General features: G+C 37.4%; 1 protein-coding gene across 1 annotated transcript in view; it reads left to right on the forward strand.

Annotated features, from left to right (window-relative positions):
- Nucleotides 1-1335: 1335 nt before the first annotated feature.
- Nucleotides 1336-27407, forward strand: part of pdlim5a (PDZ and LIM domain 5a) — a 73583-nt gene continuing 47511 nt past the window's right edge. The window contains exons 1-3 of the mRNA XM_037681016.1: nt 1336-1444; nt 2573-2718; nt 22361-22512. Of these exons, the coding sequence (XP_037536944.1) occupies nt 2620-2718; nt 22361-22512 (251 nt within the window). The 5' untranslated portion in view covers nt 1336-1444; nt 2573-2619. The remainder of the gene's footprint in view (nt 1445-2572; nt 2719-22360; nt 22513-27407) is intronic.

Below are 27407 nucleotides of genomic sequence, written 5' to 3' on the forward strand. Positions count from 1 at the left end.
ACAATATAGTTATATATATATATATATATATATATATATATATATTCTTATCTATATTTATATAAATATGTGACTTTTGTGTCTCTGTTGCTCCAAGTATTAAAAAAGAAAAAAAAAATATATTGTTAAACATTTTAAAATGTTTTTAGTCAAATGCTGAAAATAGTCATATTCCTACCCAGAGGATGTTAACAAGGGCTTGTATTGTTTTCTAATATCTGTATATTTTTCTTTTTGTAAAGATTCTCCAATCACCTTTTCTGTCTAATACCATTAAAATATATATTTTTTCTAAATACCTGCTGCTAAAATCTTATTGCTTTTACTTGGTAGATCAGCACTGATCTGCAGGCTGGAACAGTGAGTATAGTTTGGAGTAAAGATTTGACTCTGATGGACTCTGACTGAGTGCCAGGTTTAAATTAACTTATTCCATATCAGCCTAAAGTCAAAATTAATCTGCCTGGACTATAAAAAAGGTGGATTGGATAAAATCCAGTTCAGCTTGAGCAGAATTGCCAACTGTCTGGACATAAATAATGAAGAAACTGATGCATAAATAAAGTGGAAGTGAGTGTACTGCTGCTTCCCTTCACGTACAAACAAACAGATTACAGCAGAGGTTATTTAATTTACTGGGTTGATTCATTACCTGTCTGATAAAACAAACAAAAAAATTTATTAATTTAAGAAAACTGCAGATCTGTCCAGTATATTTAGTAACTAAAAAGAACCAAAGGGAACAGAGAGCATCAAATAACAACATGTTCCCCTCCGTGTTATTTTTGGATGCTGCAGCAGTGAAACAAACATGTAACAGGAGTGGGACAATCCCATGTTTATATGACATCATGGACCGCAGGGAGCCCTTCTCGTCGTAACCTTTGGGTTGTGTTCACTGGTCTTGGTCTTGTTATGGCTGGTCTCACCTTGAAGCAGCCTGCAGGCTTGCCTCTATGTTCCCAAAATATCTAGATGAAAGATATACCTCCTCTCTCTCCTTTGCTCCACACTTCCCTCTCCCAAGCCTCCCCTATCTCGTTGTGTCATTTCTCTGTGCTCCCACGCTCTTTTCCATAATCCACTCTTCACCCATGTCGCCCCCTGCTCCAATATGTCTCCTCTCATACCTTTAATCTCACCCCTCGTTTCATTTCTCCTCCTCATACGTTTCATTTGGCCCACCCATCATTTAATCCCATCCCCTTTCTCCTCCCATCCCAGCGTCTACCCATTCATCATCTCACATCCTCCTTCTTCTCTCCCCTCCTCCACCTTTCCCCTCCCACTGTCATTAACTGGTATAAAAGAGCACTGCATCCCTCTGTAGCTGTGGGACACAGTGTTTGCTGGGAAGGGAATAGTTCAGGGGAAACTTGGAGATACACTGACCTGCTTGTGAAGCTATTTTGTTTTGAAACTTTCTGGGATTTCCATCAAAGAGGTACGTTCTGTAAATAGGCAACATAATGACAGAAAATTGCAGAAAATGTGTTGCAATTATAATAATATGAGAGGGTCTTCTAATGAGGGGGTAGTCTATTGTAAGTCTGTTTCAGGCTTAACTCCATGCAGCATGCTCCAGAACAGTGACAATGACTTAATAATTGCTCAAAAGAGTGCTTCCAGATGTATGAGCATACATACAGATGTACAATTCAAAGCATTTAAAACTCAGAAAATACAAATGGAGTAATTCCATTTATATTTTTAGCATTTGAATGTATATTTTCCATTTTTCTCTACATTGATTTGGTCTTTTTTTGCTTCATTATTTCAATTTTCACCAACTTCCCATGTGCGAGTTGAATCTTCATCGTTACATTTATTCTCTTCTCCATCGTCTTAACAATAACAGATCCAAAGTATACCTTTCTGTCATATTTTATTCCAAATTTTGGAAACTATTTAAGCTATAATTCAAATCTTTTGTAGTTAAATTCTGTGCAAATGTGTGAACAAATATCACATTTATGAATAGCTTATTGTGTTTTACCTCTGTTTAAAGAACTATAAATTATTTTTGACCAGACTGATGAGCTAATGGCAATTCTGAGTCCAAGACTCAAGTCTTGCTGCTGTTTTAAAACAACCCCATTTTATAGCAGTTCATTCATTTAAAACAACTTTACTACTATACAAGTTTTACATTACTTTGTTATTTATATAGAAATGTATGGTTACTTGCATGCTCAAATATCGTCAACAGCAGCTGGCTGTAGCTCTTTTGACAATGCCTGGAGCACTTGTGGCAGGAATTCTCTGATATACCTGCAGGAATAGCTGTTGTAATACAATACTGACAGTGATGCAAAGCTTTATAAACAGTGTTTGTATGAACCGCTATAAAATTTAAGAGATAAGGGCTGTTTTAGGAAAGCAGCCAAGCTATCAGCCCTGTTTAGAGAGGCGTTATCTTGGCAACCTGTCAGAAAGTAAATTCAATTTCTCTAACCTGTTAACAGAACCCCAGTTTAATAGATCTAAAGTATCCCTTTAAACTAAAACTCATAGCCACCGAGTCACTGACATCACATCGTCATTAACATTTGATCTGTTGACTATTTTCCAGCCATCAGCATCACTGCTTGTGATCAACACCAAACTTTATCAGAGACTATGAGCAGCAACTACAGCGTCACCCTGTTAAGCCCCGCTCCCTGGGGCTTCAGGCTACAAGGAGGAAAGGACTTCAACATGCCCCTCACCATCTCCAGGGTAGGACTACAAACAAAAACACGTTTAAAAGCAGAGAACTTGAACAGATGTGAACAGGTGGTGACTGATCCACTCTAACTCATCTTCAGGACTGTAAAGTGTGGTAAAGCTCACGCTGATGTTTTGTCTCCACACATGGATGCACGCTTTTTGAGGAAAGTGGCAGAGCTGCATGCCAGTAATATCATGCGGTTGATGGGACCTTGACTTGTGTCCTTTCTTCTCCACCAACCATCCATCTTTCCACTACCTAGCCGCACACTTCCATCGCTCTTCACCATCCTCCCCCTCATACCACACCCTTGATAGCTGGGCTGAATCATCTGCCATCTGTCATGTATTGACCACACAGGAAACCTATTCTCACTTTCTTCACATTCCATGTCACTTTGAGTGTTTGTATCCAAAGTCTTGGCTTCAGTTCTGTGACTTGATGGTCTTTTGGTTTTTAAAGTCCATATCTAACCCCCCCCCAACTTAAACCTCTCCTTGGTCCTACCCTCATTCACAAGTGTATTTCCCCTTATCACTTTGTTGAGCTCCAGAAAGAAGCTAATCAGTTTTTAAGTAATTAAAGCTTCTGCTTTGTTTTTACTTGGTTGTACTTTACCCTTACACCAATTCTGACAGATACACACACACAAAAACAGCCACTGACATTGGCTGCAAACAGACTTATGGAAACACGAGTCTGATGATGAATGGCTTGCCAAATCCTGTGCCAAACCATCCCCCTGGGGCCATTTTTGGGTAACCATGTTTGTCTTATTAGTTTGAATGTGATACTTTTCACACAAACTGAAGCCATGTGAGTTTCTACCCCAGTGTGTTTCTGTGTGTTAAAGTAAGAGTGGGTAAGCCAAAATATTTGATTAAAAACAAACATTAAAACAAGAGATGGAACACTAAAAAATAAAAGTTATACTCCAAATGAATAATATATTAAATTGAGCCATCTATACAATAAGAACAGCTGTTCCTATTGTATTTAAAGCTGATAAACATTTAATTAAAAAGACAAGATAATCATAAGATAAATGTTAATAAAAAGATTGTCAACACTTATAGCATAGCTACCTCAGCAGTTCAATATGTCTCTAAAGCTGTAGTTCAGATTTTTATAAAAGGGGCTCTGTGGAATATGTATGAATAGATAATATCTTACCTGTTATAGACAGCTTTTAGAACAACATCCATGAGAGAAACATAATTTATTTAATTAACCTTGCATAGCTGGCAATTCACCAATACACTGTTATTTATGTATAAATCTATGGTGTTTTAGCAAGTGCAAATGATGGCAGCAGCAGCTAGCTGTAGAACATCCTGTGCAGCCTATATCTGTCAGGAATATCACATTTCTGACAGATTTAGGTATAATACGAACCTGATTACGCTGCAAAAGTTTATAAAATAGGTTTTGCATGATCTGTTAAGAGGGTTTTTTTTTCAACTAAACTTGTTTTCGACCCTACTTGGACTAGCCATGACATCACGAGAGCAATCCAAATGAAACTCTATGTCAATAAACTGAGGTATTTCAAAAACAACCTTCAACTGGTACGGTTATTAAATGTTCAGAGCCTTTCCACCAAACCCAACTCCATCTTTTAAAGTGTTGTTGTCTGTAAATCACATTTTTTTTAATTTATGTGGTTTAATTATGCTTTGGACACAAATAGTTGTGTTTAAATCTTTTTTATAACACATCTTATGTTAACTACATTTATAATAATGTCTGTTCAAATATCTGCTTTTCATAAGACAAGTCCAATGAAGTTTTGCAACATGTAATTAACTTTTAATAATATTCAAACATCTTATGCTATATATCAATGTTGTTTTAAAAATGTGTATTTTTATTACTTTTTTTTTGTAGAGAAAATAGGATAAATTGATCTTTTTGAAATGACTAATGTAGCTATTAGCATACACTTATCCATAAAATCTGATGATGATCAACTTGTCTAACACAACAGTTTTGGCTTCTCTTTTCCTATCATTATTATTAATATATATTTTAGATGAGATTAGATGAAACTTTATTGATCCCATGGGAAGATTCCTTAAGGGAAAACAATAAAATTATTTTGTTGTTGTTTGTGTCTTTAGAGTCTGTACCTCAGTTTCTCTCTGGGTTTAGCGCACCGATTTTATACCAAACACATGACTCACTCCACACAAACAAAAGGTTTTTAGTCATATACCAAAAAGTCAAACCATACCCTAATTTGCTCTACCCAATTAAATCCAGTTTATGAAGATGAAAGGGCATGCCACTAGGCTTAGACCACTAATTACCAACATATACACACATGTATACTTGCACACATAATAGAAACACACTCAAACTGCTTTTTTTTTTTTTTGCCAGTTTAACCATAGTGTTGGTTCAAAGAGGAGACCTCAAAATAGGGGTTATTAGAGAATGCAGCACTGCAGCCAAACCACTGCAACTCTACCAGCAGCTGTTGCTAAGGTCAACAAATATTTGAATACACTCTTTTGTTTTTGATACATGTATACGTAATATTATCACATTGCTTTATAGGACTGAGTTATAACCACCAACGTATGCCCAGAAACTAGTCGTTACGTACACTTTTTTTTAATTTTTAAAACACTTTAAGGGTTAAAACTACCACTGATGCTTGTCCAAGACCCAATGAAATATGTTACCACAGTTTCCACTTTTGATGTAGTCCTCAAATAGAAATGTGGAGCAAAAGAAAACTCCACTGTGAAATAAATGACTTCCTGTGCTTTTCTCACAAGTGTAGTTTCTTGTAGTCTTTGTTTTGAGCCAATCTTAAACTAGTTCAAGAATATTTTGATACATTGTATATTTTCTTACATATTTTGTGCATGCTGCAACCCTTTCATTATTATTTACTACATTTTTAAAGAATATTGACGGTCTTATTTAAAGAGGATTTCAGTAAGAACAAAGGTTTTGGCCTAGAAATACAAAGCTGTTTATAGGCTTAAAGAAAGCCAAGCTACTTAAAACCATAACTTTATTATGTTCCTGGATTTAAAAGCACCATAATTTATTGTTTATACATTTAGACACAAACCAGTAAATGTAGATATTTTCTTGATTTTTTTTTCAGTTATATTTTGAAGTTTAGATTAGTCTATTAAAACAGAGAAGCTATTTGTTTTATGTCGTTTTCAGGAGTTAGATGATAACTACAAAGAGACTTGCTTTTAGCACCTGTCAAGGTGATAATTATAAACAGACAAACCAATCGATAAACCTTTTATAGATACAGACTATTTACAGAATTCAAGGATACATTCGTTTGATGGAAAACAACCCATGGGAGTTGATGCATTAGGCTTCTAAGAATACACAGATTCTCTTTTTTTTATTTTAAGTGATCTTTCATCACAACACTACATTACACTGATTTTTTGGGGTAGAGCTGAATGGTACTTAAACTACATTTTTTGTGTAATGAAAGCACACAACGTAGAGAAAAAACATTCTAGAGTTTGAGTTTTAAATAGAACATTCTAGCTTCACACAGCTGTGTAGCACTTAAACAACATAATTACCCAGGTGTAAGTTTGATAAATTATTTACCAGAATTTTGGTGTGATTAAAAACCCCAACTATCTTTGTTGTGATGTTCATTAAATGATTTTTGTGAACATAAAAGCTGGTGCCGGAACATTTATAGACAATGTTGTACAGTAAGAATGGCAAAGTTGACACTTGATCTATAATAAAACCTTTCCATGGAAGAATTCAGCCCCTGGAACTGCATCAGTGACGGCTGCTTCCTGCCTCCTCAGAGCTTCAACAGGCAATGATAACAACTGACCACATTCTATTTCAGACTATCTCATTCTATACATAGTCTCTTCCTCTCTTCATACACTAATTCCTCTCAGACCTCCATTATATTGCTAATCAGGGCATCCACCTGTCGTTGTCACTGGTTATAGTCTGAGTCTCAGTCTTGTACACATGGTTTCCAAACCCAGACAGTCTCCTGTGTCATTTTAACAGTCACATCGATTTTCATCAAGTAAGTCCCACGTTTCTCTTTGCTTATAGTTACCTTAGTACAACAGTCAGAGCAAGAATCAAAACCTTTTACATATCTGCCAATATTTGCTGATGGCTATGAGGGACACATATACTGTATGTATTTACAAGCACCAGGGATGTAAAGCAGTCATGAAGGAAAACTGAAAACCTTTTTAAAAAATCTACTCAAACCTGTGCACTTTACAGCATAGCCAGAATAGCGTTTTAATAAATTCCTTGGTGGAAAAACAACATAAAAATCAGTATATTATAAATTTATTGAAGTGTGAAACACTGAACGTATATAACTATATATAACTGGTCATTAAGCTGAAATTTATCTGAGATCAAACTTGAAAATTGCATTACCCTTATTGTTTTGTTTTGTTACACCCTGAGCACCATAAATTTGTTTTGGCCGCAAAATATTGCACTTTTATCATAAAGTACCCGTTTAGAAGAGTGACAGGATGGAAACTCAAGAACTGGCAGTTAGAGGACAAGGCACTGAAGTAAGTGGTTCAAGGCTGTAGATCTCATAGGAAGGCAAGTCTGTGGGTGTGAGATGAAACAGGACTTCCAAAGGTAAGTAACTCAGGACCAAAGGTCTTAAATGTTCCAGCAGAGATCTACTGAGCCACAGGTCCTTAAATTCATCAGACCTCCTCAGGCTGGATCAGGAACAGATGTGAGAGGTAAGCTCTGCCCTGCCAGAGGACTGAGGATAGTGGCATTAAAACAGAATCTGCAGTTAGTTGAGAGAAAGCCTTAATTCTGACTGAACTAACAAGTTAAAGACTAGTACGAACATGCCAAGACCAAAGTTTATTGCTGCACTCTTAAAATAACGCCAGTCTCCAGAAATTTAAAAGAGCTCATGAGAATGCATTTTATAAGTTTGTCACAATTTTGCCATACACAAATTGTGGCAACAGCTATAAGCTGTAGCACTGCTTATGCAGCCCGTGGCCTTTTCTCCATGAATACAGTATTACAATATTTCTGTCAGAACAGTCATGTCATGAAAAACTGAGAACGGTTTATATATATATATTAAAAAAAGTTCCCATAAACACGTGTGAATTTTTTGGTTTTTGAGTTGTTTTCAGACAATTCTGACAAATTGTGTCTGTATTTTTCTCAAATTTGACTAATCAAAGATCTACAACTGTCCATAACCTGTATAAGAAACCCTATACCTTCAAAGTTTCTGAACTATCTCTTTAACATTTAACAGGTCTCTCTTGTAAACGAGTCCTCAATGCTCAATGGGATTTACCCGTCTAAATAAAGGTTGAATGAATTATTTTTTTTAAACTTTTTTTAGGCGTAGACATCACAGTTTCTTGATTAAAGACGTTTACTTTAATTTAAGCATGGAGGCAGTAGGACCTGATGACATAGTAGTCATGGTATATTTGAGGGTGACAAAAATCCTGAGGAATGGAGAAGAAGTGTGCCGGTGCCCATTTTTAAGAACAAGAGTGCTGTACAAAGTTGTAGCAACTACATGGGAATTATGGTAATGAGCCACACGATGAAGATCTGAGAGAGAGTTGTGGAAGCAAGACAGATGAGAGGTGACTGTGAGCAGCAGTATGGTTTCATTCTAAGAAGGAGCACCACAGATGCCATATTTGCTTTGAGAATGCTGATGGAGAAGTACAGAGAGGGTCAGAAAGAACTCCATTGTGTCTTTGTGGATTTAGAAAAATCATATGACAGGGTGCTGAGGGAGGAGGTGTGGTATCTGGAGTGGCAGAGAAGTATGCTAGACTGGTGCGGGACATGTATGAGGACAGCAGGACAGTGGTGAGATGTGCTGTAGGAGTGACAGATAGCTTCAAGGTGGAGGTGGGACTGAATTAAGGATCGGCTCTGAGCCCCTTCTTGTTTGCTCTGGCGATGGACCAACTAACAGATGAGGTCAGGCAGGAATCCCCATAGACTATGATGTTTGCAGATTACATTGTGATCTGTGGTGAGAACAGGGAACATGTGGAAGAGAACTTGGAGAGGTGGAGGTATGCACCTGAAAGAAGAGGAATGAAAGTCAGCCATAGTAAGACAGAGTACATGTGTGAATGAGAGGGAGGAGGTGGAACAGTGAGGCTACAAGGAGCAGAGGTCACACAGGTGCAGGACTTCAAGTACTTGGGGTCCACTGTCCAGGAAAATGGGGAATGTGGTAAAGAAGTGAAAAAGAGAGTCCAGGCAGGATGGAGTAGATGGAGAAAAGTTTCAGGAGTGATTTGTGACAAATCGGTGTCAGCAAAGGTCAAAGGAAAAGTTTGCAAGACAGTGGTGAGACCAGCTATATTGTATGGTCTGGAGACAGAGACATGGACAAAAAGATGAGAAAGAACTGGAAGTGGCAGAAATGAAAATGTTGAGGTTCTCCTTAGGAGTGACAAGGATGGATACGATTAGGAATGAGATCATCAGAGGTACAGCACAGGTTCAAGGGCTGGGAGGTAAAGTTAGAGAGACCAGAATGAGATAGTTTGGACATGTCCAGAGGAGGGACAGTAGGTATATTGGTAGAAGGATGTTAGAAATGCAGGTGCCAGGAAAAAGACAAAGAGGAGAAATATGGATGCAGTTAGAGAGGACATGGAAGTAGTTGGAGTGAGGACAGAGGATGCAGAGGACAGAGTGAGATGGAGGAGGATGACTCACTGTGAAGACTCCTGAAGAGGGAAAAGCCAAAAGAAGAAGAAGAAGAAGAAGACATTAATTTAAGCATGTGTCAACATGCCAATCCAGTGGAATCCAATTACAATTGTGCTTACTGACCTCAAGCTTAATTTATGTGGTTATTGTGAATAAGTTGAACAAAGTTTGACTTATCTGATTATTTTGTTTCGCTTAATGCATCTTATAATCAGGTGCGCCTAATATATGAAAACTTACCCATTCATTGATACTGCGCCTTACAATACGGTGTGCCTTACAGTCTTAAAAATACAAGAAAAAAATGACCATTTCACTGTGTTTTACACACAAAGTGCCCGTAGATTCTTCCTTCTCTCGTTTTTAATCATAACAAAATGGTACTTCATTCACTTGGAGATTTAAGTTTTACAGTTTCCGATCAATATGCATTACAATAATTTCTAAAAACACACAAAATGAGAAGTAAATTCATACAGTTGTGCTGCCTGGTAATATTTTATGGGGTGACAGCTGTAACACAGCTACTGGGTTTGCTGCCATAAAGAGGTGAGTGGGAATGTTTTTACACAAGGTGGTTTATTTGGTGAAAGGACACAGCTTCTCTTGTTCACATGAACGCGACACAGGCCACTGCAGCCATACCAACCCCTCACCTGACGCTGGTCCCTGAGTCATCACCTCCTCTCTTTCTTGCAGCCCAGATTAAGACTTAAAATTTATTGATATAAAGTCATCTTTTAATGACTATTTCTGTCTCTCTTCATGCTGCAAGTCATCTGATCCTACTGTAGACCACCTCAAAATATTCTCATCTATACAAGCTTTAAAATAAAAATTCCAACTGTGATAAGTACACCAGTTTTGTCTGTCAGAAAGTAAATGCATGTGTCTGTGTGGGTCTGCTCGTTTGCCTGTCTGTTAGCCAAATATATCATAAACCAGTTAATGGATTTTACTTAAACTCTTAGAAAGTATTTATTGGATGCACCTCCACAACAGATTAATGTTTGGAGGCAGTTCAATTCAAAATGGCTGCCACAGCTGTTTAGCCTTACCAAACACCAAAAAGGCTGTAACTCAGTTGATTTTATAAATATTGAGTTCAAATTAAGTGTGGTAGTCGCTGAGAAGCAACCCCAGCATATACTTTGAGTGCTACCAGATCACACAATATATTTGTTTAAAACTTTAGTTTTACATCTATGAATCAATCCTGACTGAATATTTCATGAACCTGTGGTTTTAATGAAACTCTCAGTGTGAATGTTTGTGCACATCTACAACTAGTTTAATTTGGAAGTCAACTCAATTTCCCCTGGCTGCCACAGCTAACTGATTCTAGTAAACATAAAAATAAATAAAACCAGGTCAGTTTTACAAATATTGATGTAGAATTATGGCTGGGAGTCAAATCCTCTGAGTGCTAACACACAGTGCGATTTCACTCAAAGACGGTCTTCGTTTAAAATTCTGGCATGATAGGACAAGGGAAATATTAATTCTTCAATGAATGCATGGCTTTTATTTACTTTAGTTGTGATCCTAAAATTAGTGAGAGGTTATTAAGAACGTGACGTCACATCACAACAAATGTGATCTTGTTTATCTGGTTTTATGTCAGAGACGAGGATAAATCGTAATTTGTTTTAACCTTTATATCGGACCATTTAATTTCAGGTTATAGACATAATTTGCGCCCATTTTTTGGAGGCGTTTTCAGTGCACTGAATAAATTATTTAAAGCCAGAGAAGTTTTATAACCCTGGCAAACATCATAACCAAGTGTGCTGTGAACTCACAACGAACAGACTGAAATAATCTATTGTTAAACATGGCTGTAATGTATTTTCCACAGTAGCTGTTAATCTCATTACGTCTCCTCTGCTTTCCTCTCAGGATACTGACTGCCACGTTTGGTCTAATTTATACTTAACAATACTGGAGTCCAAGGATGGAGAAAAAAAGAGAAGTGGTATCTAATTTAAAAAGACCAACAGGAGCAAACAAATCTAGTGTAATAGTTTTTCTCAAGTTCAGCAGTGATTAAATTTTGAGGGAAAATATATGATCACAATCCAATCTGTTGTATTTCTGTCTAAGCAATGATTTAATTTGTCAAAAGTCCTTTATTGTGATTTATTATACTGTATGATCATTTTGTAGTATTAGTTACAAACTGTCTAGCAAGTCCAATATTAATCAACTGTTTTACATTTTAATGTCAAAATTATTTTAGCCCGTGTTCACATTAATCAAAAGAAGCTGCTATTAAGATTTACTACATGAAACATTGCTGGTACACACAGCTTTCTTTAACCAGGGAATGTGTGATTATGGAATCACTATTTTTACACATCAGTGTGTTCGTACAGACTGATTGGGGGAGTGATGGTGCAGAGGTTAGAGAAGGTGGGTCTGTGATCTGAAGGTCACTGGTTCAACTCCCCAGACTGACAACATCAAAATGTGTGTGGGAAAGGTGAAGCACCCACACCTGCCTCCACTTTCATTTGCCCCACTCTGGGCCCTTGAGCAAGGTCCTTAACCCCCACAATCTTCTCCCCAGCGGCTCCAGCTCCCTGCTCCACACACAGGTCTGTGGTAGCTTGGTGGTCTGTGGTTGCACTAGGAAGAGCATCCAGCATGAAAACAATCATCAAGTTGTAGGGGTTCTGAGGTTTCGTCCTGTCTTTGTCTGTTTCCTCATGTTTTCATTCACCTCTCAGTGTTGTCTCACCTGTGTTTAGCCCTCGTCTCACCTGTGTTCAGTGTTAATCACCACAGGTGCCTGTCATTTGTCCTCGTTAGTGTGTGTATTTATTCAGCTCCTTGGTGTCTTGTCATTGGTCTCCTGATTGTCCTTCAATGGTCTCGTGTTCTGCCTCCCGTCCTGTCCGCCCTGTCTGTGAGTAAGCTGCCCTGTCAGCGTTTTGTTTTGGATAATAAATCCTGTGCACTTTTTACCTCAAGCCTCGTCATCTTCTTGCACGTGGGTTCAACACACCGGACGGCAGATCTTGATACCAAGTCTTAGTGCGAGTTATTTCGCTGTGGTGACCCCTGAAGAAGGGAGCAGCTGAAAGAAGAAAAAAAAAGTTGCACAGACTCATGACCAAAGGACACAACTACTAGAGAGATGCAGGTCCTGAACCATAACACTACCAGGAAACTGTTGTTGACACAATTAGTAAGTTTGACTAATTTTGACAAATACTTGTAAACAAACAAAAACACTTGAGTATTGCTCTTTACATGAAAATTCTCAAGTTCAGTAGACTTTTATGCTTTCAATTACATATATCCAATGTTGAAATGTTCGATATATGGACAATGTTCCCAGTGGATTGAGTACTAAATTTGTAAATCACTCTTTCAAAATCCTGAATTTGCACTTGAGACCACCAAATAAAAAAGGTTGAATATTGAAGTCCTGTTGGAAAGAAGCCTTTTAAACATGTTTAATTGTAAACTGCAGTTCTTCTGACTGGTGTTCGAAGCATTACCTTATGTTTTTGCATCAGGATTTCAGATTGTGTTTTGCACACACTTACTCATCTCTGTTTTGTGTTGGCCCCCTGCTCCCCATCTCTACATAGTCTACTCCAAATTCATTCAAAGTTTTGTGTTTATACTTAAGTAAAATCATTCTGTCTTCCAGCTGCAGAGTTGACCAATAAACCATGAAACTGAATTAGTTTTGGATTCAGTTTTCAGGATGAAATGTGAAAGAAACGTTGCCTCACAGTTAATATGTCACTGACAGATTTGTGCTTTAGGTTGACATATTGTATCTCCCTGCCTCTGTCTCACGCACTTCCTTAATCTCAATGTCTTTCCGTTTAGTCTGTTTCTCCTTCATACATGTCACTCACCACTGCCTATTAATCTGTCTGGGCTTCTTCATCTAACATTCTTGTTGCTATTATTTCCTGCATTGAAAAGCTCCGTGGTTGTCCAATTCTCTGCACGTGTATCATGTCCCTTGTTTTGCTTAAAAGAAGGAAGTCAGCCAATGAACAATAAGACTTGTGATTAAATACAAATGTTAAACATCCACTGCCATTTGAAATTCCAATTTACAACACATTGAATGATAATTACTTTTTAGAAAGACCAGTCTAAAACATAAAGTTGTGCCGTCCTGACACAGTAAAATTATTCTAAATGATTCTGTAAGCTGACAAGTGGAAGCAACTTTTATGTGGGTTTAAGTTAAAAGGCATGTTTGTCTCCATCTCTGCGTGCTGTGACCTATCTGCCCATCATCTGTGTCACTCGGGGTGCTGAAGCAGACTTTGTTCAAAGCACTCAAAGCAATCACTGAGTGTTCAAACCAAACAGTGCTGCGGGACGCGAGAAAAGCTGCATTTAAATCTGATAGCACACGTGTTGAAATCTGAAATGGCTTGAAGCATATTGGCACGGCCATCCGGTTTTTAGGGATCTAATACCGCATGTGTGTTTCTTTGATTTTCTCAGTGAGACCATGAATATTTACTTTATTTGTGAATTTACAGAAAGGTAGAGGTATTTTACACAGTTGGTGTATTATCATTGACCAAAAAATGCCTTACTGAAGACCATCCATAGAAGTCTTACTTCTGTGAACGGTCTTCAGAAATCTTGTACAACTGATCAGTATAATCAGTCAAGGCTTAAATGTACTGACGAGAAGATAAACATCATTTTCACAGGCAACAGATTGCATACATCCACATAAAATATGAAAACTTTAAACTTTTTGTAGACCTGTGGCAAAATACTTTTAAGACAAAGGTCTTGGGACTAACAATAATACTAACAACACTAACAATAACAATACTAACAACAATATCGCCCTGGACATGCCCGAGCTCATCTTCACCACTTGCTCTTGTCGAGGTCGGACATTTTTCCCCTCCTCTCCCTCTCCGCTTTGCTATGCTGCTCTGTCTTGTCTGTGAAACTGCTTCTGAGCCTCTCTTCATTTCTTCCAAACCATAATTATGGACTTGTTTTGATCAGTTGGTCCCTCAACATAATTGATAACATTTCTTTGAAGAGAAGACAGGCTTTAGGCAAGTCGATTGCCCTGTTGGCATGCACACAGCTGGATATCTCATCGACTTGAAAGACTTGATGATGTGTCTATCTCTGCTGCCATTTGTGGATTTTAAGGACGCATATTTCATTGGATGTACGATAACTGGTTCCTGCTTTTTGGATTCGGCTGGTTGCTTGTTTTATCTACAATCAAGGAAGTCGTCGGCAGCAAATTTGGACCCAATCAAGCTGCTTGCCTTTATGATGGCTTGGTTCATGCCTCGAGTACCCGGACTCAAATGCTTTGGGCAGACTCGATCAGATCTTGGAGATTTTGCTCAGGCACGTTCCATCGGAGTGGCCATGTAATTTGGTCATTTCGGAACCGTTTGGACCAACACAGACTTAAGGTAGACGTCATTAAGTTCTACCTGTCCCCAAAACATCTGTGTGTTTATCTGAATTTGGCTCCCTCAGTTGGCCTTGAAGGCCATCTTATCTGAATTCGCCTGGAGAACAAGTAATCTGATGTTCTGCCCCGCCCTCCTCCCCCTACCATCAAGGAATTTTCAACTGATAACTAGAGGAAACCAGCTGAATAAACATTGTGTCATCATTTCAGGACTCTTGGATTCCCATAGGCGTTGTCCCTGGCCATTCCCCAACATCACTCGAGAATGTTTACGGATCTCACCGGAGGGAACTGATTGATTATTACATCCTTATCAGAATGTCTACAGTGTCCTTGAGTGCATCCTTCAACATTGCTCACTGCTCTCATCGTCTCCCCCCCCCCCCCCCCCATGGAATGTCTACGTCACTATGCGCTTTATGTGCGAGGCGTTTTTTAATATTAGTTTTTCTTCTCAGCCAAGAAGAAAAAGTTTAATAGGATTTTTTTTTTGCCTCCAATTCCTACGTTACAGTTTCACTACTTTTTGTCTGTCTAAGCATATCTCACTTGTAAATGAGTCTTCGAGGCTCAATGTGATTTATCTGTCTAAATAAAGGTTGAATGAATGATCTCAGAAACTGAGCAGGGTCAGGCCTGGTTAGTACTTGGATGGGAGACTGCCCGGGAATACCAGGTACCATAAGCTTTTTTTTAAATATACTTTATTTTCATTTTTATATACAATAAACTAATTTTTGGAAAATGTGATTTTTCTGTTGCTTATTTATTCTTTTAAATCTCACAACCATCCAGTCAGTTGTAGCGTACATCCATACTGAACTATACTAATGAATCACAATGTTGGCTCTTCCTTCCACAGACTCTTTCTAGTCTTTGACCACCTTTTGTTGCTAGTTCAGGAGTATTTCAGTGGTGGATCAACTTCAGCTTTATCCCATTTCTCCTGCTGCTTGCTAGGAATTAGCCAAAAGATCCCTTAATGACATGAAGTTGCCACAATTTACAACAGTATGCGTGTAGAAAACCAGTCTCACATTTATGCTATCAGTCTCCCCCCCAAAATATATTTATGGTCAATTTTGCTAAAGGCAGCAGTGTTACATAAGATAGTTCTTGTGTCAGATACTGGAAGACAAGTCAGGAAGGTAAGATTGATGCTGAAAAATTTATTGCAGTTCTCAGAGAGAACATTTTCCAGAGTGCTCACATTTTCACTTGGGGCTCAGAGACATTTCAGAGTAACAACTCACTGAATAACAAGAACACCGTCTTGGGCTTAATGTCTTCAGGTCTCTGAGAAAGTCCAGGAGGGGCCAAAGAAAGAAACTCAACCTGAACCCAAAGAAGCATCAAAGAGCATCTCTGAAGAGAAGTTAAAATGACTGATTTGATCTGTTTGAGTATTAGAATTTCTGCCAGGAAGGTTGAGAGTTTTCCAAGAAACATCTAAGCCAAGTGTGTGGTAGAATTTCCAAGAAGCCTCAAGGCTGTCATAGATGCCTCTATTTTTTTTTAATGCAACAAAGATCTGGCTTTGTATTATGATTGTGGAGTTAAGCATAATGACACTCATCTTTACGATTTTCAATATTACAACTTAAATCAGTCAGCCCAACAAAGTAATCAGTATCAATCAACTTAAACTAAACTAAAGGTCAAGGTCAAGATTATTTATTGTCATTTGCATCACATGTGGTATATGAGGTAGAAAAAAAATGTGTACACTGGGTCCCAGTTACATCCAACAATAGCAAAAAAAGTGAAATGTAAAAAACAGTAAATAAGGATATAAAGTAAGATATATGCTAAACAAATGCCAAACAGTACTAACAGTACCATACCATACCATACCATTTTATTTATTAAACACTTAAAACAGCTACAAGGCCAACCAAAGTGCTGCACAGACAAAACAACACACAAAGCAAAATACAAAATGAAGTAAATCAGAATATAGACATAAAATTGATGCAGATAATGACAACAAACCAGTGTGGAGCATACAGGTTCAAAATACAGATCATCTTGTGTTGAAAGCTATTGAATAGTAGTGAGTTTTTAAACGGGACTTGAAAACCGAGAGGGAGGGGGCCTGTCTGACAAACAGAGGTAACTCGTTCCAGAGTCTTGGTCCTGCTACAGAGAATGCTCTGTCACCTCTGCGCTTAAGACGAGTTCCTGGAACTGTGAGGAGCAACTGGTCCGCTGACTTCAGGGAACGTGGTGGGACATACGGTTGTAGCAGATCAGAGAGGGGGGGGGGGGGGGGAACTGTCCAGTGATTCGTAGACATACATGAGTATTTTGAACTAGATTTGAAAGTGAAACGGTAACCAGTGCAGTGAGGCCAAAACTGGTGTAATGTGCTCTCTTGTGCCTGTACTGGTTAAAAATCGGGCTGCTGCATTCTGGACCAGTTGTAGTCGTGCAATGGAGGTCTGACTGATACCAAACAGGAGCGAATTGCAGTAATCAAGCCTAGATGTAGTGCATGCATGTATTACTGTTTCCAGGTTCTTTTTGGACAATATGGGCTTCAGTTTAGACAGCCGCCTCAGTTGGAAGAAACATGATTTAACAATCATGTTTACATGATTGTTAAGCTTCAGGGAAGGGTCCATTATCACGCCCAGATTAGTGACTCTTTGTTTTTCTGACAGGGTTAGAGCGGAGAGGTCGATACAGTGGTTTGTGATCGTGTCGTTGGGAGGGAACAACATGACTTCAGACTTCTTTTCATTGAAACTCAAGAAATTTAAAGCCATCCAGTCCCTGAAGTCAGCCAGGCAGTTGAGCAGCGGTTGAATAGAGCATGTACCATTGTGTCTTAGGGGGAAGTAAATTTGACAGTCATCGGCATAGAAGTGGAAGGGCATGTTGTGTTTCCGGAAAATAGCACCAAGCGGCAGCAGGTATAAAGAGAATAGGAGGGGACCCAGGATGGACCCCTGCGGAACCCCCCATTTAAGCTCTGCCTCTGCGGAACTAAAATCCTTGATGGAGACACAAAAGGATCTGTCAGCGAGGTAAGATCTGAACCAATTGATGGCTGATCCTGTGACGCCCACCCACTGCTCCAACCTAGCAATGAGGATTTCATGGTCAATGGTGTCAAAGGCGGCTATGAGGTCCAACAGGACAAACAGCACAGAATCACCGGTATCTGTAAATCTGAAGATGTCGTTAAAGACCTTCAGCAGGGCAGTTTCAGTGCTGTGGAGAGGTTTAAAGCCATATTGGAAAAGCTCTAAGATGGCGTGATCCTCCAAGAAGCACTTCAACTGGGACTCGACTACTTTCTCTAGTACTTTAGAAACAAATGGGAGTTTGGAGACAGGCCGGTAGTTGGAAACGACTGATGGGTCATGGTTTGTTTTTTTCAGGAGAGGCTGGATGGCAGCATGTTTAAAGGATTTTGGCACCACGCCAGTGGATAAACTACTGTTTACTATTGTTGTACAACAGTGCTAAAAGAGCTAAGATATATGCTAGTCATTAAAAGTGTAAAACAATACACCGAACAACAGCAGCACGACCATGAGTCTTTGTGGGTGGATGAGTATGAATGAATGAATACAGCAGCAAGAAATAATCAGCAGCATGGATAATCAGCAAAAACAATTTTAGCTCTGCGATAATACATTGTAGCACAACCAGTTTTTAGCTACACTTGTTGTTGATCCTCTTCCTGTGTTCATTGTGTACCGTTTACATTATCTACACCAGGGTTACTCAACTGGCTGCCCGTGGGCCATTTACAGACCACGGGTGACTTCAATCCGGCTCACCAATGACTTCATTAAAAAAAAAAAAAAAAAAAGGAATATTTTATAAAAAAAAAAAATTATTCTGAGTTTGGGTTTTGGGTTCTGTTTACTGCATTTTTGAATCAATGCAATAAAATAAATATATTGAAATGGTAACAGATCATTGTAAAACTTGGTTCATTTACATAATTGTAGCATTTTTTTAGTTTTATGTTTTTCTTAGTTCATATCTTAGATCTTATTACTGGTTTTCTTTTACATTTCATTGTGGGATGTAACTGGGACCCTAAGTACACAGTCTCATTCCACAACATGTACCACATGTGGTGCGGATGACAATAAAAAATATCTAACTCTGACTCTAACTCTGACTCTGACTAATGATTTTAATCGCTGGATGTCTGGCCCCTGAGCTGCTGGCTTTCAGTAACTGTGACCCCCCTGAGCAGTTTAGTTGAATAGCCCTGATCTACTCCCTCAGTGGGAACTGTGGTAATACAGAAGCCAAGAGAGGACAAGAAGTTTTTTTCTTCTTGACATTATCATGGAAAAATAAATTACGTCTAATTTTCTCAAGACTGAGTATATTTTCTAAAGATTATGATATAAAATATTTATAGACCCAACTTCAGAACAAGTGGAAGGTAATGGATGAATATTCACAGATTTCAACATAGAAAAGTTTGTTTCCTTTGGATAACTAGAATTTAATTCAAATTCACATTTGAATAAATGTGCATCTGAAAAATGTCCTAATCAGAAATCGTACAAGTCATGCTGACAACAGATTCAAATTCAACTTGTTACATTATGAGACATCCATTGCTGATCATTAGTGTTCTGGATCTCCAAGTCAAGAAGGCCATACTGTATTATGAAAGTGGGTGTGACACAAGAACCAGTTATTTTTGCAGCACAGTCATCCTGTTATCTTGAGAAAACAAAGTCTGTTCTCTTTGGAAAATATATCGTTATCGTTGAGAAAACACGATTCTGTTTTCTTTAGATAATGGGATAAAACTAGCTTGGTTATCTTAAGATACCAGAATCGTCAACTTGTGATCTTGAGAATATCACAACAAAATTAAATGCAAGGCTGTTTTCAGCTTCTCCAGTGGTTCTCCCAGCACCAAAGATGATAAGGAATAACACATTTTCAGTCACTTCCTTCACTTTTGGTGACGTTCTTTTGCATATACTGGATGCGTGCATGCCTTTGTGTCAGTTCCATCCATCTCTTCCATTAGTTTTGTGTGCACTGTTATCACTGCTGTTCTCTATCACAACCAAAGACATAAAGACAATTAAAATACTTTGAGAAAATTACATCTCTTGGCTCAGTGCGTAGTGAGACTGTTTGGATTTCTGCTTCTGATTTTCTCAGTGAATGGTTGAACTGTCTTTGATAGAAGAGTCAAAACTACTTGGAGTTCTGAAAATTGTTCAGTGCAACAATTAAAAACAAATGTTTGCCTTTGGAAACAAATTTCTCATCACCACAAATGACTACCTCAGACAAATGGAAGCGAGACATGCATATTACAGCCCCAAATTAAAAACATTATTTTCCCCAAACCAATTTAAAGGCTCTTCTGTTTTGTTAGTGTCACAGAAGGAAACACCAGTGCTTTGTGAGTTATATATGAGAAAGACATTGTGTTTGTACAAGAAGGTGGCCGAGCACTCACCAAATAAACCATTCAGCTTAACCTTTTGTGCTGTGGGCTGTAATAGTCCAAGATTAGCATGAATGCACCCCTGAAAACTTGTTAAAATGTGAATGAGTAAAAATCCCACAGATCTGGCCTGAGGCTGTTCTGCTCTCTTCCCCCCTCTGTTCCATACATACATAACTTTAATCAATGTTATGTAGCTCCCTCATTACTGTTCTTCCGGCCCTGGGTATTTGAGAGCAGCGGTGAGTGATGTTGCGTGTGTTTGACTAATATGACTATAAAAGGTTGGGACCGCAGAGCTTTTACGCTAATCCGAGTGCAGAGCTGTTTTTATTAGCCATGCCTGTCTGTCTTTAACTCTGTGTGCGCATCTGTGTGTGGATGATGATACACATAAATAAAGGCAAAGGAAAGAGACCAGAATAAAACTCAACTCACATTACGCTCTGAGCCTTGACGGACGCTTGCATTTGGAGAAAAAAAATGCTGGTTGTACTTTGTAGCATAAAGTTTAATAGCTACACTTAAAGTGATGTACTATCAGTAAGTAAGAGCCACTTCATAGGCAGAAAAACCACTAAAGTGGTTTGAGTGAGTGTGTGTTCAGGAAAATGGCGTGTGTGGCCCTTTTTTCATAGTGTTAAACAAATGACCTCACTCCCATGTGGACACATGCAGACTCTTTTTGTGGCCAAGGATGGTAAGAGCTGGAGCTGTAAGTTTTTCTGCACACAAATTACTTCATCTAAAAACATAAATGTATATGAGTAGTATTTACAATGAAGTAACAAATCTAATTTTGCTCTTCATTTGATAAACATTTACTGAAAAGGATAGATGGTGCTTTTTAAAAGTATGGATCTGTGGCTTTGTTTTTAGTAGTCAGTGTCTTACCTGCAGTGGATGATAGTTCATGTCATCAAAATTGTCTCAGTTTCCAGATTAAGAAAAACAAAATGTTTGAGTGAGACTAACTCATCTAAATGGGGAGAAAATCAAAGCCGATGCCTTAAACAAACCCAATCCCAAATAAATAAATACAATTTTGAGAGAAATTCCAAAAATGTTTTGAATCTTTTTCACACTTTGGACTTTTGGTTATGTTTAAAGAAGTTTAATATCTATTTATTATTTATCAATCTTTATTTATTCCGGCAAATCTGTTGAGATCAGAGGTCCCTTTTGCAATAGAGGCCTGGGTCTCGATTAGTTATCATTAACTAATGATAATATATATATATATATATATATATATATATATATATATATATATATGTGTGTGTGTGTATCTCTATATCTATCTGTCTGTCTGTCTGTCTGTCTGTCTGTCTTTTTTCAAGACATTGAAAGTGCAAATTCAGAAATTATGAAAAAAATAGTTTCTTAAATGACTGCATGTGCTTCACTCTGCAGTGGCACATGCTCCTACTTTAACCAGCATTTTTGTTCTGCGATTAGCAGAAGCTTTTAGCAGGAGATTAATTACTTTCCCTCTACCTTCTAGTAAATTAACAATTTGTTATGTCTTTTTTTTTTTTGCTACAGAAGCAGACAAAAAGCTGACCCTGTTGCAATACAGATCCTGCACTGTCAACTTATAGTCCCCATCTACTACATAATTAAAAACTTATTTGTATGACTCATTTGTGAATGTCTATTATTGTAGTTTTTATCCATTGTTGTCATCACTCTGTTAAAATGCAGGTCTCTCTTGTAAATGAGTCCTCGTGGCTCAATGGGATTAACTGTTTAAATAAAGATTGAATTAATTAATACACAGACACCACATTTATTACAAATCTAATCTTCTCTCAGAGGTTTTTAATGTTTAATAGTAAAAACAAAGTTTGGGGATATATTTCGTTAAATGTGCTACCAATAATATTTTGAAGAAGACTTTTCCAAATTCTTGTGCAACAGACAGGATCCAGTTAATTTATACTTCCCCACATCACTTACAACCCACTGTGCTGCTCGTTATTCCTGGCAGTAAATGCTGCCGGTCATGTAGGTAATTAAAGATGTTTGTGTTTTTGTGTCTCTTCAGCTGACTGATGGTGGGAAAGCAGCTAAATGTGGGATCGCTGTTGGAGACACGGTTCTCTCCATCGATGGTATTTCAACAGAGGGCATGAACCACCTGGAAGCCCAGAACAAAATCAAGAACTGTGCCGGCAACCTCAGCCTTACACTGCAGAAGTAAGAAACACACTCACACTCCGAAGGTTCTTCTCATTTTGGAAAGCAAGGAGCATCATTTTACAACAAACGTGTGAACGTGAGCAGGTTGGGGTGGTCACCATGACAACAGGATTCATACACTTCTCAAACATCTTCCATCATGGCAGATGTTGACTGTTTGCTGCAGGAGCTAAATGTTAATGTTCTGACACACACTGACAACATTAGTTCTGCCTGAGTTTTTGTTCCCCAGCGGAAAGAAGAACAACTAAATTGATAACAAGAGCATCAGGCATGTGGACCCACACCTCCTCCCTGAGGCATACACTTCAGTGTTTAGTTGAATACTGTACAGTACAGCTGATTTATGTCAAGAGTTGCTGTCAAAGCGCCTGTATGTGTGGCTTCCAGCTGGTCCTCCTGCTGTTTGACTTGTCTGGATCTTTGGCAACAACAGTAGATCTGTGTTTTTTTACTTAAAGGCTGTGGGATCATCAAGGCTTCCCTTGTCCCTTTGGATTCAAGGTTTATGAGAGAATAAGTTGAAAAACTGGAAGTAGCTCATTGAGGGGTATAATTTATTTATTTACCTGGAGTAAACTAAACAAGTTCCCCTCATTTTAGCCCAAATGAGCCCAGTTTTTAAACTCTATATAAATGGTGTCAAACTGATTTTTTTTAGCCTTGGGAAAAAGGCAGAGCATCTACTCATAGTAAATATCACATGACTCTTTGTAACTCCGAGTCAGTGTGTGGATTTACTGTTGGTCAAAGACATTTATCATCTAGTTTTTTCTTCATGATGAAGGAAACAAGAGCTGGATATATTGTCTAGTTAAAGGACACCAATGGAAAAAACAAGTTGTCAAAGTGGAGGCTCTTTTTCCAAATGAATGACTAAGTTTTAAAATGTCGAAAAACTGGATAGTTTTTTTTTAAACATTAGTAAACAAAAAGATATGTAGCTTTGGAAACTCCAAGCATACAGCATCTGATAATAGGCCTCCTTTCTGAACTTTATACACCAATAAATCATCAAAAATATTCAAGGCAAAACTGAAAATTCTGACCTGCTGCTGTTTGGCAGATTTCATCACATCTAATTATGGTTGAGTAACGATCTCCTAAAGGCTTAAAGACCCAAGGGAAAAAGGTTACTTTATAACAAGACAATGGTTTTCCTTCAATTCAATTCAGTTTATTTGTACAACGCCAAGTCATTACAGAAGTAATCTCAGAGCACTGAATAGAAACATTTATATATAAAAATAATAATTTAACACTACTTATCTGAGGAGCAGACTGTTTTGAATTTAACTCCATCACAGAACGCTCATCTTGAACAAGCATGAAGGCGACAGTGGAAAGGAAAAACTCCCTCACGAGGAAGAAACTTTTAGCAGAACCAGGCTCAGGACAAGCGACCATCTGCTTCGACTGGCTGGGTTTGAGAGGAACAGATACACAATGGCAGGTCAAGAATCACATGTTAAGATAGAAATAGTATCAAATGAAAACTATTACATTTTTAACAATTAATTTAAGGAAATGAGGTCAATGTGTCCTCTAGTAATCTAAGTTTAAGGCAGCGTAACAAGCCAACACTAACTATAGGATTAATCAAAAATGAAAGTTTTTAAGCCCAGTCTTAAACTGGACAATGTGTCAGCCTCACAGACAGAAACTGGAAGTTGGTTCCACAAGAGAGGAGCCTGACAACTGAAATATCTTCCTCCCATTCTGCTTTTGGAAACTCTAGGAACTGCGAGTAAGCCTGCAGTCTGATTGCTCAGTTAGGAAAATATGGAACAATAAGATCCCGAATATACAAAGTAAGATGGAGAAAGGTTGTTGAGAACTTTGTAGGTTAGAAGTAAGATTTTGAATTCAATTCTGGATTTGACAGGGAGCCAACAGAGAGAAGCTAAAACTGGGTAGACATGATCTTCAATGATTCTTCAATAAAACACTTTTACAGCATTTTTAGGTGAAATGATACAACGGTACAAATGATTTGATGACATCAGGACATTTCTGAACTTAGATCTTGTCATCTAACATGGACAATTTTGAAGGTGATGAAGGAAGAAAAAATAAAAAGACCAAAAACTAATAATTTGAATTTATATGCCAACAGCCTTTCGATAAACTGAACAACACAGCACAGATTCACTAATCTGGATCACAGAGTCTTATGCATTACTTTGGCTTTTAGTCATGCATAGTAAAAACTGTGATTTTACATAAGAAGGATACATTTTTGAAGGACTTTAAAAGTCAAAACCTGATGTTCATTTACATACCAACGCTCTGAGCTTGCTTGTTTTCCATATTTAGTTATACAAAATAGCTAAGTTTATAGTACAGTTATGGAAAGAAAATGTGGGAACATGGATTGTTTTGTTTTCTGCCTGGCATTCACTGAAACTTTGATAGACTTTCTGGATATTCAGTGTGTTATGCTGAGGTCAACATCTGGTCTTTAAAGGTTTTACACAGTAAAACAAACCGAGCTGGTTCCTCATCTCGTTTAGTTTTATACGTATCACTCTGTTCTTCCTTTTTCTTTGCACCTGTATGTTTTAGTGGAGAATGCTACGGGATCATTCAGCTAAAGGAATGATAACAGGGAACAGACTGAAAAAAGAAATGAGAAAAGAAAGGAAAAGCTGACAAGTTGTGTTGCATCTACAGGAAATTTAAGTTTTGCCAGTTTGCCTTGACTATTCAGGGATAGTGTAAATATATATATATATATATATATATATATATTATCCTGGCATGAACGTAATTTTTCCAATTCAAAAGCTGGAAAAAACCCGAGAAATATTAACTCGAAATGCGTGTTTGTAAGTATCATAACTACCAATCATCAAACACCAAACTTTATTCAGCTCTTTGTTAAACCCTCTAATTTAACCAAAACCCTTGTATAATATCATATATATAATAAATTTAACCAAAACCCCCATATAATATCATATATACTGTATAATAGGGTGTATAGGGTATAATAGGTGTCAAAAGACTAAGAGTGGACATTTGTAGTTTCCCCACTCATTCCATCTCCAATCCTTCTCCTTAATTGATAATGCAGGAACGTTAATATTGCCGTAAGAAGTGTTTAGAAATCATTTATCACTTTAATGAACACTGGAAATAAAGATATAATTTAAAACTTTCCTTTCCCCTTTACTCACTTTTGTGTCAGAATGATCAAGATTTGTTTAAAGCTGATTCCTCTGTGAAACCACTTTCACAGTTTCTTTATTTTATTTGAACAATCATTATTAGTATTTATTTTATTAGTACCAAAATATGAAAATGTTTGGTCTCATATTAAAGGCAGCTCAGGCAAAAATAATCCATAAATGAAACATATCTCACGCAAAGCACAGAGAAAGAGTTGCTCTCAGTTCAAGTTTCTGATGCATTTGTCTGCAGGTAGAGCTTTTATTATTTTATTTTGTTGATTTGATGTTCCTCGGTGGATACTTGATGACAGAGGCTAAGTGAGCCATTTACAGTTTTAAATGATAAAAACCAAAATGTTTAGAAATCAGTTTAACGTGCAGTGTCCCCTCTGTTGAGCATCTATGTTCTTGTTTCGACCACACTCAGGTCTGTTGTGAGAAGGGAGTTTTTCTCATAACTGATGTTGCCTGTTTGTAAATGCAGAGATGTGAATGTCATTTCAGCTGTAGATCAAAATTACTGTAAAACAAAATTAACTTTAATTATGACCGTTAATGGTTGAAAGAGCAATGGTCCAGACTGGTGCAACTTCATAAGTCACAGTTTTGGCCATAACTTCAGATTGATCAAATAATGGTGAGTTGTTGTAGAAGGACCCAAATGCACATATGCCAGAAGTAGTTTAATAAATACAACTTCTTAATAACCAAATTGCAACAAATCAAAGAGGTGGCATAGTCAGGTATGAAGAACCCTCCCCCCCCCCCCCCCCCCACCCCCAAGTGAGACAAACCAAAGACAATATCTACAGAGGAGTGATTAGTGAGTGTCAACAGATTGATTTAGATGAAAGGCAGGTGGATGAAAGAATTGCATTAACAAAATTTAAAAAAATTACTCAACTAAAAAATTTTTAATATATAAACAAACAAACAAACAAAAAAACAGAACAGTAAAATAAAAAAAAACTTCTGAACAGTCAATAAACATCAAACTGTGACATCTCATTATTAATCAAATGCATTAATCAAAAATAATTTTGAACACAAAAGGAAACAACTAAGACTAAGGAAATATATATTTAGTAGTAAAACTTTACAAAAAGACTCCCCTTATAGAGGACTAATAAACAGTTTATAGATACTAAATTACTACCTTGTAAGCACAATAAGCATTTACTTATTGTGATTATTATTACTACTATTATTATTATTATTATACTTATTGAAACAATATGTACTTATTTACACAATAAGCACATGGGATTTATCTGTCTAAATAAAGGCTGAATGAATGAATTTGTAAACCTATTTTTTTACCATATAATATTGTACTTTATCACTGCATTATAAGTATCTACAACTAATATTAGGTTTACAAATACTTATTGTGCTTATAAGGTAAGAACTTAGTCTGAAATGTTTAATATAACAACTCTAGATGAAACATATAGGTGAACAGATTTGGCTCACTATTTGGTAAGAAACTGCTCAGTTTTGTCTTTCTGTCACCCTTAATTAATGCATAATAAGCAGTTATTAATGATTTATAAAGTGTTTATAGAGGAATTAATAACATCTATAAACTATTTATTAGCCATCTATAAGGGTAGCCTTATTGTAAAGTGGTACCTTTTTCGTTTTACCAAATATTTCAACCTTGGCTTGAGTTTATGAATGTGCTCTGTGCTGTTTTGACAACAGACTGAAAGTTTTTGT

The sequence above is a fragment of the Nematolebias whitei genome, chromosome 8 (genome assembly GCF_014905685.2).
Source record: "Nematolebias whitei isolate Nwh7 chromosome 8, NemWhi1, whole genome shotgun sequence".
NCBI lineage: Eukaryota > Metazoa > Chordata > Actinopteri > Cyprinodontiformes > Rivulidae > Nematolebias > Nematolebias whitei.